The sequence below is a fragment of the Rousettus aegyptiacus genome, unplaced genomic scaffold (genome assembly GCF_014176215.1).
Source record: "Rousettus aegyptiacus isolate mRouAeg1 unplaced genomic scaffold, mRouAeg1.p scaffold_m13_p_1, whole genome shotgun sequence".
Lineage (NCBI taxonomy): Eukaryota > Metazoa > Chordata > Mammalia > Chiroptera > Pteropodidae > Rousettus > Rousettus aegyptiacus.
In genome coordinates, this window is record NW_023416284.1 from 99714267 (window position 1) to 99726947 (window position 12681).

Here is a 12681-nt window from a genome sequence, read left to right on the forward strand (position 1 = left end):
TCCAGCAATATGCATCTGTGGTTCTCAAACTTTGCTGCATATTATAATTACTAGGAGCTTTTAAAGATCCTGTTGCTCATACTGTACCCCAGGTCAATTAAATCAGAATCTCTGGAGGTGAAACCCAGTTATTTGAAGCTTTAAAAGTTCCTCGGGTGATTCCATTGTTCAGCCAAATTTGAGAACTACTGATACACACATGTGCATGCACACACAGTATATACATTAAGGTATATACATTAAATGAGAAGTATTATCAAATTGGTGATGACTATAGTTTATGGTTTCCATTTCACCATTCAAGTCTCTTTATTTCAGAACATCACTTCTTTTATATATATACTCAATACAAAAATAAAAAGGGATTTTGTAAACCAGAAAATAGCACAAAAGTAGGAGGGAATTATGGGAAGGCAGGACTTGCAAAGCAGAATCATAGGAAGCTGGAGGTCGGGGAGTAAGTACTTAGTCTTCAAAGTCAGGCAGGAGGAGGCTGAGGCACAGGGAACCAGAATGGTGACTGTCTGATTCCCTGCCTCACAGCTCTTAAAACTGATACTAAGCCCCCATACATCAGCTTAACAGGATGAGCACCCTTGTTGCAACAAATTCTAACTGCCTCTCCTAAAAGCATCTCCCAGTGGTGGGTGATCTGGGACATGTGCATTGCATGCTGTGTACCAGCACGTTTTCTCCTTCCCTGTTGCTCGGCTTCAAGTTATTCTTCTCCCATAGGTGCCTATGCTCCCTTTTTTTTTTTTTTTTTTAACAGGTTCTTAATTATTTTCTTGACACTTCCATTTTTTTCATTCAACTAATTTGTCATGGACTTTCTGTGTGCATAGACAGCACTAGGTGCTGAATGAGGGCATGGGAAAGTCCAAGTAAGCAATGACCCAAGTGCTCATCATAACAGCAGCTAATTGTTACGGGAACTCACTCTGGGCCATTATGCTATTTCACATGTGTTATCTTAATTCCCATCCTAGTTCTATGAGGTAGGTATTTTTATTATCCCCATTTTACAGACTACAGATAAAGGCACTGGGAGTAGGAAGTTGCCAAGGTCAGGATTGGGTTTTGGCAGTCTCACTTCAGGGGCCTCCCTGAGTGAGACTGCCAAGTGCAAGGAAAAGAATATTGTAGAGTTTTGTAGGAAGTGACGGGTTAGGAGTGGGCCGAGGGGTTTTTCAGGGACTTTCAACTGGGGAGGCTGGGGAAGGCCACTCTGAGCAGGTGGATGTCTGGGAAAAGAATGCAGTGGACAGAGAAAAGAGCAAGGACAAACACAGTGAAGCGGCAGGACAGCGGTAGGAGAGGAGATCTGGGCGGTGGACAGGGGCCCCATTGGATTTGGATTGGCAGACAGTGGGTTTTACTTTGGGGGAAGCCGTGGTGGGTTTTAAGCAGAGGAGTGATATGATCTGATTTACATTTTTGAAAGGATCACTTTATGTGGAGAAAAGGCTTGGACGGAACAAGAGTGGAAGCAGGGATACCAGTTCGGAGGCTGTTGTACAAAGCGGCAAGAGAAGGTGGTCGTTTGGCCTAGGGACAGTGGGGAAGAGAGGACTGGACGGGTTGGGCTACATTTGGAGGTGGAGCTGACAGGGCTTGGGGGAATTAGGAGTGGGGTCTTAGGACTAAGGAATCGTGCCTGCTTCCTGTTTTTTTTACCTGAACATCTGGGTGGATGGGATGTGTCATCTTTTACTGGATTGTGGGACATGTTGGGGCTTGGGCTGGGGCTAAGGGTGGAGAGCAGGTTTTTGAGGGGAAACTCAATCTTTTGTGACCATGAAGTTTGAGCTGCTTGTTGGACACCTTTATGGGAATGGCATGTGGACAGTGGGGTTTTGAGTTCAGAATTATGTGGAGAGGTCTGGCTGATATCACTCAGGGAGAGAGAAGTAGGCCCAGGCACTGAGCTTGGGGTACCCCCACCCTGTAGAGAGATGGAGACAGGGATCCTGAAACTGCCACTAAGAAAAACAGGCTAATTGAACAGGTCCCAGATAGGGAAAAGCCTATGAATAAGTCACAGCTGAGTGGTATAAATGACATGTAGGAGAACTCATAGCAAGGAAATCCTGGGGTCTGGAGCAGTTGGAGGCGGCTTCCCAGGGTGAGCCTGAGTCGCAGGTGGGATTGGCAGAGGGCCATAGAGGGCGCACAGGCTGGAGACCAAATTCCAGTTGGGCTGGGCAGCAGGAACAGCATGAACCAAGAGCAAGCTCAAAGCAGAGGGGCTCCTTCTGGGAGTGGAACAGCTCCGAAACGAGATGGTCAGCTGGGCCTTTGTCCTCTGTGGCTGTGAGGGATCCTGTTCTGCCTGAGTGCCTGTAAGTGTGCGGTCTGAATTTGGAGAGATTTCCTCTGTTTTATCTCAGAAATACAGGAATTTTACATCCAACTTTCCAATTTATTTGGGTTTGTTTCACCATAAAAAGAAGTTTGTTTTGTTTAGTATTTCCAGTAAAGTGCTTTCCATTTATCCTGGAGCTTTAATAACAGTGATACATGTGCTCTCCTTGGGGTGAAATGCATCATTTTGGAAAGCTCAGCTGGCCAACAGCAGTATGAGGGAGGGGGTTGTTAATGGAGTATTTTAAGAGGTTTGGGGTGCTGATCATGCATAAACCAAGTAGATTTGATGGGGTAGAAAGACCATTTATCGGGACTGGCTCCTGCAGCAGTTTAGAGGTGGATAGGATAATGGCCTGGTTTAGGGTGGGACCGTGACAAGGGCGCAAGACAAGGATTCAAGATTCAAGAGATGTGAAGGTTCTGACACCGGGGCTGGGAGACCTGTAGTGCCATTCATTGATCAGGATTTGGGAGATGCAGTGGGCAAGTCCGGTTCTTTGGAGAATGAATCTGTGGGGGTGGGAGCCTCAAGAAAGGCATTGAAGTGAGCAAATGGAACAAGGAGGAGAGGCCACAGCTGCGTTTGCAGTTTCCAGGGCCAGCCACTCAGAGGGGAGAAGAAGACCCACCTCTCAGACCTTCTATCTCTGGTCTTGCTCTCACCAGTTCTTTCTTAGAACTCGAATCTTTATTTTTCTTCTTCTTCTTTTTTAATTCTCTTTGCTCATTCCCTCTCGGTCCATCCCAACAATAATTATAATGAGGCTGCTCCTGGCCCACACATCCTCAAAGAAAACTGTAATTTGGGCCAATGCTGGGAAAATCCTTGGAAGATTAGTGTCACTTTTGAAATCGATCTAGAAGCAGGCTTGTCTCTGGCCTTCTGCGTTGTTGGGGAAACTGCTAGATTAGTGACCAGAACACCATCTTGTGCTGCCCTCACACTGTCCCTTAGCAGCCCCTCCTTTTCACTCCCAGTCTTGCTGGAATGAATATCTGACAACGCGAATCGAACAGAACCTTGTGCTGAATTGCACCTGCCCCATTGCCGACTGCCCTGCGCAGCCCACTGGAGCCTTCATTCGTGCCATCGTCTCCTCACCAGAGGTCATCTCTAAGGTATCCCCTCCCCTGAAAGAGGCTCCAGTGCATAGCAAGAGGGGATGGCTCCAGGGAATGGGCTGACTTATGGGGTGCTGGGGGTCCTGGAGGTGTGGCATCCTGGAGATCCAGGCCCTCACCTGGTGGCATCTGCATCCCCATAGTACGAGAAGGCCCTCCTGCGTGGCTACGTGGAAAGCTGCTCCAACCTGACCTGGTGCACCAACCCCCAAGGCTGCGATCGCATCCTATGTCGCCAGGGGCTGGGCTGCGGGACCGCCTGCTCCAAGTGTGGCTGGGCATCCTGCTTCAACTGTAGCTTCCCTGAGGTGGGTGCCTACCCTAGCCCTGATACTGAGCCAAGCTCCATACCCCTCCCTACTCAGCACCCCACCCTGCCACACACACACAGATTCTGCTTTATCCTCATCCTCTGCCAGTAGAGTTCCTGTAGTCCTCCAAATGGACCTCCCTCCCTCTCTCCCACACATAACAGCAGGGCTGCCCTCAGTAAAGGCCGGGCTGTGTCCTCACCACCTCCTCCTATTCTAGGCACACTACCCTGCCAGCTGTGGCCATATGTCTCAGTGGGTCGATGATGGCGGTTACTATGATGGCATGAGTGTGGAGGCCCAGAGCAAGCACCTGGCCAAGCTCATCTCTAAGCGCTGTCCCAGCTGTCAGGCTCCCATCGAGAAGAATGAGGGATGTCTGCAGTAAGAAGGGGGTATTGTGGGCCATGGGAGAGTCAGTAGGCACAGGAGAGGGTAGGAAGCCTGGTAATAATAAGAAAGGGGCAGTGGGGCTTACCAGAAAGCTAAGCAACAAGGGCAGTTACTCAACCACCCTCTCTTCGAATGATTCCAGGATCTTATAGCTCCTTCCCCCACTTCTAAGTCTACACTGTATGGGGGAATTCAGAAGCAAGGGTGCATTCAGTAGGGATGGGTGAAGTTAGGAGACTAAGGATATGGAGGGGCTAGGAGCATCTTTAGTGGCACGTCCGGGCTTTGGGCATTCCTGGTGTGGCCCTGGCCAGAGGCAGCTCTTTGACCAGCTAGCTTCCTCCATAGCATGACCTGTGCCAAATGCAACCATGGATTCTGCTGGCGCTGCCTCAAGTCCTGGAAGCCAAATCACAAAGACTATTACAACTGCTCTGCCATGGTAAGGGGCCAGACACTGGGAGGAGGGTAGGGGCCCAAGGGCAATCAGGATGAGACAGGCCCTGGGCAAAGAGAGCTCTGTGTCCAGAGCAGCCAAACAGTTTTGGGGACAAAGGCTCAGCAGAGAGAAGACAGAAGCTACCTAGGCCTGTACGTACCTGGAGGCCTGTCCTGAGAGGTCTGTGCATAGGGACCTTCAGCCCCAAAGTGGGACTTCTCATAACTAGGTGGCTACAGAAGGGCTGGAGCGGGTTGGTCATTCTCAGGACAGCAGGAAAGCGCAGAGAAGAGCAAGGACTCTTGAGTTAGAGCCTGGCTCACTGCTTAGTGTGTGCCTTTAGGTCAGTTTACCTGTCCATACTCTACCATCCTCACTTTTAAAACGGGGTAATAATATGTCCTACCTCACAGAATTCTGAGGAGTAAATGAAAAAATCTGCATAAAGTGTTAAAAGGCCTCTGTGAATGAATGGTAGCTAGTCTGGTGAGCCCCATTCTGTCCCAACAAAACACAGTAGCCCTGTCATCATGTCCTTACAGGTAAGCAAGGCAGCTCGTCAAGAGAAGCGGTTTCAAGACTATAATGAGAGGTGTACCTTCCATCACCAAGCCCGGGTGAGCGGGGAGGCAAGAGTTGTGTTGGTGAGGTCAGAGGGTGGGGGCAGATGGCTGGGGAGGGGCCCAAGGTCCCAATCGGAGGGGTGCTGTTCTGACTGCATGAGGCGGGGCTGCTGGTGCTGGCACTGATCCGCCTTCCTCTGCACAGGAGTTTGCTGTGAACTTGCGGAACCGTGTATCTGCCATCCATGAGGTGCCCCCACCCAAATCCTTCACCTTCCTCAGTGATGCCTGCCGGGGACTTGAGCAGGCTCGAAAGGTTGTAGTGGGTTGGGGAGTGGGAGGAGGATGTACCAAGGGGGTCTGGTGGGCTGGACGCTTTCCTCTGACCTGCTGGATGGGGGAATGAGGCAGAAGCAGGTGGGAGGTCAGGTGCCATGCCTCAGAGGGGAGAAGCCTGACTTGGGCCCCCCAGGTGCTGGCCTATGCTTGCGTGTACAGCTTCTACAATCAGGACACAGAGCACATGGATGTGGTGGAGCAGCAGACTGAGAACCTGGAGCTGCACACCAACGCCCTGCAGATCCTCCTAGGTGAGGCCCGGCCCTTCCTCTCCCTTGAACATTCCGCCCCAATAGGTATGCAAAACTGTCCCCACCCCAGCTCCCCACCTTCATTCTTGTCCTCTTCCTAATTCATAGCCTCATCACTGTCAGCCGTTGGCCTTTTAAAATTCTGTTATGAAGTTATACAGTACATGCTGTAAATGCCTGAGGGCACAGATCTTAATCTGACATTTTGATTATGATCTGTCCCTACCACTAGAGTATAAGCCCACAAGAACGAGTGTCTAGACCTAGGCCTGGTAGATGTTCAGGAGGTATTTGTTGAAGGAAGGAATAGAAGGGGTGAAAAAAGAGAGGGAGTCCCCATGCCCTGCCCCCTCTGCAGAGGAGACCCTGCTGCGGTGTAGAGACCTGGCCTCCTCCCTGCGCCTCCTGCGGGCGGACTGCCTCAACACAGGCCTGGAGCTTCTCCGGCGGATCCAGGAAAGGCTGCTCGCTATCCTGCAGCACTCCACTCAGGTATGGCGCCCCAACCCTGGACCTCCTGTACCCATCACAGCCCCTGCCCTGGGGGCATACAGAAGGAAAGGCAGTGTGAGTGAATGGATGCTCAGGGACCTGGGTATGTGTCCCAGCATCCTCCTGGATGCTGCTGGAGCCGGCCACGTAACCATGTGGCACTGCCTACAAAATAAAGGAGTTAGCCCAGGTCTTGATCAAGGGTATTTGGCCAGATGCTTGCTCATCAGAATCACCTGGCAAATTTTTACAGAATCCCAGGAGTAGGGGCCAGGGGTTTAGGGTCCAATGGAATAAGGGATCTCTGAGGTTCTTTCTAGTTCTAATACACTGATGTTAAGTCTAAACTATGAGTCCTGCCTTTAGGGAGCTTACAGACTGTTAACTTGGGCAGAAAAGACATGAATGTACACTGTTAACTCCTGAAGCACAGGGCTGGTATGCCTCATTATGGCGTCCTGTTTCTGGAGACCACCTCTGAGTTAAATTACACAAGGCAGTGGTTTGTGAGGTGCTGTGGTGAGGGAGGGAGAGCAGGTGGGAGCATTCCTGCCAGGGGCATGGCACCTAGCAGGCCCTCAGACAACACTGGTTGAAGGAATGCTGGGCAAAGAGACCTAGGGGCTTCAACTCTCCTCGTCTGCACATCCTCCTGTCTCCTTGCCAGGATTTCCGGGTTGGTCTCCAGAGTCCATCATTAGAGGCCCGGGAGGCAAAAGGGTCCAACGTGCCTGGCAGTCAGTAAGTTATGCGGGCCCAGCCATGGAGGGGGTGGGACACGCCAGGCTTCCTCTGAGGCTGAGTGGCACACTCTCCCCCAAGGCCCCAGGGCTCCTCAGGGCTGGAGGTGGATGAGGAGGAAGAGGACGATGAGGATGACTTGCCCGAGTGGCAGCAGGATGAGTTTGATGAAGAGTTGGACAACGATAGCTTCTCCTATGACGAGGAGTCAGAGAACCTGGACCGAGAGACTTTCTTCTTTGGTGACGAGGAGGAGGAGGAGGAGGCCTATGACTGAGGGGCAGGGTCCAGGGAGCCCCTGGAGCCGCCCCAGAGCTGTGGGGCTGAGGGGCTTGGGTTCGCCTGAGTGCTGTCATGGCGGGGGTGGCAGTCTGCTGCGTCTGCAGCACCCTTTGTTTGCCGAATAAGCTTTTCCCACGTGCTTCTCTGAATCAGGCTGGATGTCCTTCCCGGAGGCCGCCTTACTCCCCACACCCAGACCCCTCATACTTTATTGCTTCCTTTAGACCTCCAGACTCTTCTTTCATTAGAGCCCAAAGGCAGCTCATTTGACCTAAGCTGATAAAGGAAATGAAGGTCCACATGGTACAGGGCCAGGTGCAGCCCCAGCTGTAGCCCCAGCATCAGAGGAGAGAGGCCATTCCCCCACGACTGGCCTTCCCTTACGCTGTTGAATATTCCTGGCAGGAGCTTGAGGGCATTAGGAAGCCTCCTCCCTTTGGGGAACCACAGACTTTTAAAGGGTCTCACTACAACTTGAAGTGGGGTAGGAAGAGGATATTATAGAGGACTTGCCCTGCCACAGCACACATACAAAGTTAGGATTATAAACATACCTTTTAATTCGGTATTGGGGCTAAGAGGCAAGAACGGTACTAGAGCAGAGTCTGGGATCAGAATTATTTAATAAAGTGGGTTTTAATTCAAGCGGTTGGGGCAGGGGAGGAAGCCACCTGCTCAGGAGGATCAGCCTCAAAGTATCGATCCAGCATGGCCTCCACCTCATCCTCTTCGTAGTCCCACACTTGGAACCCTGAGCCATCTGCTGCTCCCCGGATCATGGCTGAAAGCACTAGGAAGGTGGAATAAGGTGAAGATGCCTCTCTTCCATCCTCCTCCCTTCCCCAGCCCTTGTTGGGAGTAGCTACTGTACTCATCAGATACCCCCAAGGAAAGGGCTTCGGGCCGAGTCCTCAGAAAGCTGGGGAGGTAGGGAGTTGCCATCCAAGGCTTGAAATGCTCACCTCGGCCAGACTGTGGGCGGAACAGGCACAGGATTCGCTTATTGAGGGCCACAGCCCGGCCCAGCTCATAGCCTACACCCAAGGATGGCTGGGTCACTTCAGCCACAACCACTAGGAAGAAAGATGAGACTGAGGCTCAATACTGGCTTATAAGGGAAAGAGGATGGAGTGGGTGCGGGGAGGAGGGGGCTCTAGGGAGTCCTAGGTGGGGAGGCCAGGCACGTTCAGGGGATCTAACACCCTAGAGGAGGTCCTAGGGAGGAGGGAGGGCCACTCACCATCTGCTTGCTGCAGCCAGGCCAGGTCCTGATCATGGATGAGCCTGTCATCCCTAGCAGCCTCTTCCCCTACAGTTGAAGGAAAGCTGGTCAAGGCTGTATCCCCACCCTGGTCCTCAATACTTTACCTCTCCTCTACCTGCACCACCCTATATCCACCCTGATCAGGTAGGGAGCTCAGAGATATACTAGATAACGTCCAAGGGCCTGCCCAACACTGAGAGTCCATGAAAAGGAGTGAGGAAATGGAGTAGCCGTAAGAAAAATTCAATCCTATGCAAGCTAGCATGTGTGATTAGGACCAGATGAGTGATACAGATGAACTTGAGGGAAGGACTAACTCACTGTGGGTCATAGTGATTAGAGTTGGAGAGAAGGAGGAAGAACATCCCTGGTTGGGGAGAAGGCATGCCAGAGCAAGGGCTGGCCCATACAAGGACTGGATGGAGAAAGACTAGAATAATGCTTAATAGAGTGACTCTCAAGCTTTGGTGGGTACCAGAATCACCTGAGAACTTGAGAAAACTACAAAGACCCAGGTGTCTGAGCCCAGCCAATTCCTGAGTCCTCTCCAGGTGATTCTTATACCCACCAAAATCTGAGAACCACTGTATGAATTGGAGGTAGTGGGAATGAAAGTAGGAGAGGCATAGCGGGGTCAGAGGGCAAGGATCTCAGTGTTCCAGCTCGATTAAACGTTATTAGGACTGTAAGGCTCACAGCTGTGAGCCTTACAGTCCCCATATCACTGGAGAACTTGTTAAAAAGATTCCAAGGCTCCATCTCAGACTACTGTATGAGAATATGTATTTTCAACAAGCTCCCTTAGATTATATTCCGGCACACTAGTTCAAGAACCACCAGACAGGGGTGGACAATACTGTGAAACCAACGAATCTTAAGCTTCAGGGTCCTTACATGCATAGGCCCTTTCCAATGCCCTAGCAATCTTGTGATTTTGTCTTTCTAAAAGAGGTCTCCCAGAATTGTATTAAGTCTCACAAATCCTGGCTCTGCTCCTGGGTAGGGCAAGGACAACCACTTAAATTTTTTTGAGAAGGCTAAGCATTCTAGGCACAATTTTCAAATAAACTGGAAGAGTCAGTAAGATTCCAGATCAACTGATCAAAACCATGTTTTAGAAAGACTCAGCACTAACAATTATCTGAAAAAGAGAGCAATCCCATTTACAATAGCATCGAAAGCAATAAAAACAATAAATTTAATCAAAGATGTAAAAGATCTCTACATTGAAAACTGCAAAACACTGATGAAAGAAATTGAAGAAGGCACGAATAAATGCAAAGGTATCCTGTTCATGGACTGGAAGGATTAATGTTATTAAAATGTCCATACTACCCAAAGCCATCTATAGGTTCAGTGTAATCCCTATCAAGATTCCCATGGCATATCTTATAGAAGTAGAAAAAACAATTCTAAAATTTATGTGAAACCACTAAAGATCCCAAATAACCAAAGCAATGCTGAGAAAGAACAAGTAGGGAGACACCATACTTCCTGATTTCAAGCTGTACTATAAAGCTATAATAACCAAAACAATATGGTACTGGCATAAAAACAGACACATAGACCAGTGGTACAGAATTGAGAGCCCAGAAATAAACCCATCCATATACAGTCAACTAGTATTTGACAAGGAAGTCAAGAATACTTGACAAGAACTGTCTCTTCAATAAGTGCCAGGAAAACTAGATATTCACTTATAAAAGAATGAAACTAGATCTCTATTTTACACCACTCAAAAAATGGACACAAAATGGATTAAAGACTTAAATGTAAGATCAAAAATCATAAAACTCCCAGAAGAACAGAGGAAAAAGCTCCTTGACATGGGTCTTGGTAATGTTTTTTTGGCACAAAGCAGGAAAATAACAAGTGGGACTACATTAAACTAAAAAGCTGCTTTCTGCATAGCAAAAGAAATGATCAAGACAAAAAGAACCTTATAATAGGAAAATATATTTGTAAACCATGTATCTGATAAGGGGTTAATATGTAAAAAATATAAAAACTCATACAACTAAATAGCAAGAAAAATAATCCAATCAAAAATGGGTAAAGGACCTCAATAGCCATTTTACTAAAGAAGATATATAAGTACATGAAAAGGTGCTTAATATTACTAAGCATTAGGGAAATGCAAATCAAAACCATCATAAGCTATCACTTCACATCTGCTAGAACAGCTATCAAAAAGATAAGAAATAAGAAATGGTGGTGAGGATGTGTAGAAAAGGGAAGCATTGTGCTCTGATAGGAAATGTAAATTGATGCAGCCTCTGTGGAAAACAGTATGGAGGTTCTTCAAAAAGTTAAAAATAGAACTACCATATGATCCAGTGCTCCCACTTTTGATAATATAACCAAAGAAAATGAAAACACTATGTTGAAGTGATATATACATCCTCGTGTTCACAGCAGCTATTGATTTACTATAGCCAAGATATGGAAACAAGTGTTCATGGGTGGATGAATGGATAAAGAAGTTGTGGTACATATGTATAATGGAATGTTATGCAGCCATGAAAAAGAAGGAAAATCCTGCCAGTTGGGAAAATATTTGAGGGACTTTGAGGGCATTATGCTAAGTGAAATAAGTCAGACAGAAAAAGACAGAGTATGATCTCACTTAAGACATAGAAACTAAAAACCAGAAAAACCCAAACTCTTAGGAAAAGAGATCAGATTTGTGGTTACTAGAGGTGGAGGATGGGGGGATGGGTGTGGAAATTGGATGAAGGGCAAAAGGTACAAACTTCTGGTTATAAGAAAAATAAGTACTGCAGATGTAATATGATGACTTCAGTTACCATGGTGTATGGTTGGTTCTTTGAAAGCTGTTAAGAGAGTAGATCCTAAGAAGTGAGTTCCCATCACAAGGAAGAAAATATTTTTTCTTTTTTCTTGTATCTACATGATGTGATGAATGTTAACTAAACTTATTGCGGTAATCTTTTCACAATATATGTAGGTCAACTCCTTATGAGGTACACCTTAAACTTTTACAGTGCTATATGTCAATTATACCTCAATAAAACTGAGAAGGGAAAAAAAAAAAAAGACCCATCAGCCAAGAGCAGAACACATTAGTAAGAGCCTGATCAGAAGGCCTGGAAGAGAGACGGTGGTGGTGGTGGAGAGAGCTGGGGGCGGTGGGGTCTAAGAGAAAACAGATACCTTGGTTGCAAAGCGGGAAGCAGGAGGGTTAGCTTCCTCTTAGTTTGGGGAAAAGATGCCCGCAGGTGACGTGGAAACCACAGCAGCCCCTTCCATGCCCATCCTGCCCCGCCCTACAAACGCCCCTGGATGGAGCAGAAGAAAGTTCAAGAAGGAACCAGACCCCGGGATAATAACTGAGCGCGGAGACTAGGCTCACACCGCAGCGGTCCAAGGCCGACCCCCTTTCCTGGGCCGAGGGCAGCTTCGGTGAAGGGGCGGGGACCCGACCCCTCCCAGTCCGGCAGCCCGCGCCCCCGCGGCCTCACCGCGCGCGCCCAGCTCGGCGGCCGCCACGTGCTCGGTGAGCACGGCTCCGAAGCGCCGCAGCCGCGACACGATCCGGCCGTACAGCGCCCTGTCCTCACGTCCGCCGCGGATGCTCCCGCAGAAGTACAGGGCCCGGCGCCCCGGTTCGCCCGGCGGCCCAGGCTCGCCTCGCGGCCGCGCTCCGGCCTCGGTCGCCATCTCCTCTGCCACCGCTCACCCCCTCGCGCCAGGGGGCGCCAGCCCGCAGCCACGTGACCCGGGCCGGCCGGCGCGGGGTCCTGGCGCCCGAGTGCTTACACCTGTGAAATGCGGAGGAGCTGAGAGAATGGGTAAGGACACCCATGTGAACCAACCGCCCCTGGACTTCTGTACTCGAACTTGTCCCGGAGGGTCTCATGGTCCTCCCCACATCACCCGTTTCGTTCCCTGCTGCCCCCAGTCTTCGCCATGCCAGCCAAAGGCAACTCGATTTTCCCAGCTGCTTGGGCCCAGAACCTCGGAATCATTCTTGACTCCTTTCTTTTTCTCAAACCCTACATCCAATCCATCGGCAACTCCTGTCGTTTCTTTCTAAAAGATTTTTAAATTCCAACGCCCACCCACCATCTCCATGGCAGCCATGCTCCTCTGAGCC

At 49.4% G+C, this 12681-nt stretch overlaps 2 protein-coding genes across 4 annotated transcripts in view; one reads left to right on the forward strand and one right to left on the reverse strand.

Annotated features, from left to right (window-relative positions):
• Positions 1-9766, forward strand: part of CUL9 (cullin 9) — a 36907-nt gene extending 27141 nt beyond the window's left edge. The window contains exons 32-41 of one of the 2 annotated variants that reach the window (XM_016128678.2): positions 3346-3486; positions 3633-3797; positions 4021-4184; positions 4542-4635; positions 5175-5249; positions 5401-5511; positions 5668-5785; positions 6144-6277; positions 6945-7018; positions 7100-9766. In XM_016128678.2, the coding sequence (XP_015984164.2) occupies positions 3346-3486; positions 3633-3797; positions 4021-4184; positions 4542-4635; positions 5175-5249; positions 5401-5511; positions 5668-5785; positions 6144-6277; positions 6945-7018; positions 7100-7295 (1272 nt within the window). In that variant the 3' untranslated portion in view covers positions 7296-9766. The other variant, XM_036218313.1, reaches the window with a different exon arrangement.
• Positions 7837-12258, reverse strand: DNPH1 (2'-deoxynucleoside 5'-phosphate N-hydrolase 1). 2 transcript variants are annotated; one of them, XM_016128507.2, is made up of 4 exons: positions 12047-12258; positions 8541-8609; positions 8263-8373; positions 7837-8090 (listed from the first exon to the last, which is right to left on the reverse strand). In XM_016128507.2, exons 1-4 carry the CDS (start codon positions 12243-12245, stop codon positions 7942-7944), a joined length of 528 nt encoding a protein of 175 aa, XP_015983993.1. In that variant the 5' UTR covers positions 12246-12258; the 3' UTR covers positions 7837-7941. The 2 variants fall into 2 exon arrangements, with proteins under 2 accessions (XP_015983993.1, XP_036074212.1); XM_036218319.1 differs by having other exon boundaries at positions 7905-8373.
• Positions 12259-12681: the final 423 nt, after the last annotated feature.

Coding starts and splice junctions, on each gene's coding strand:
- DNPH1 (XM_036218319.1), bottom strand. CDS start 12,245: ATGGCGACCGAGGCCGGAGCGCGGCCGCGAGGCGAGCCTGGGCCGCCG. Junction 8,610..12,046: donor CGCCGAGCTGGGCGCGCGCG/GTGAGGCCGCGG, acceptor CTTCAACTGTAG/GGGAAGAGGCTGCTAGGGAT. Junction 8,374..8,540: donor CTGGCTGCAGCAAGCAGATG/GTGAGTGGCCCT, acceptor CTTTCTTCCTAG/TGGTTGTGGCTGAAGTGACC.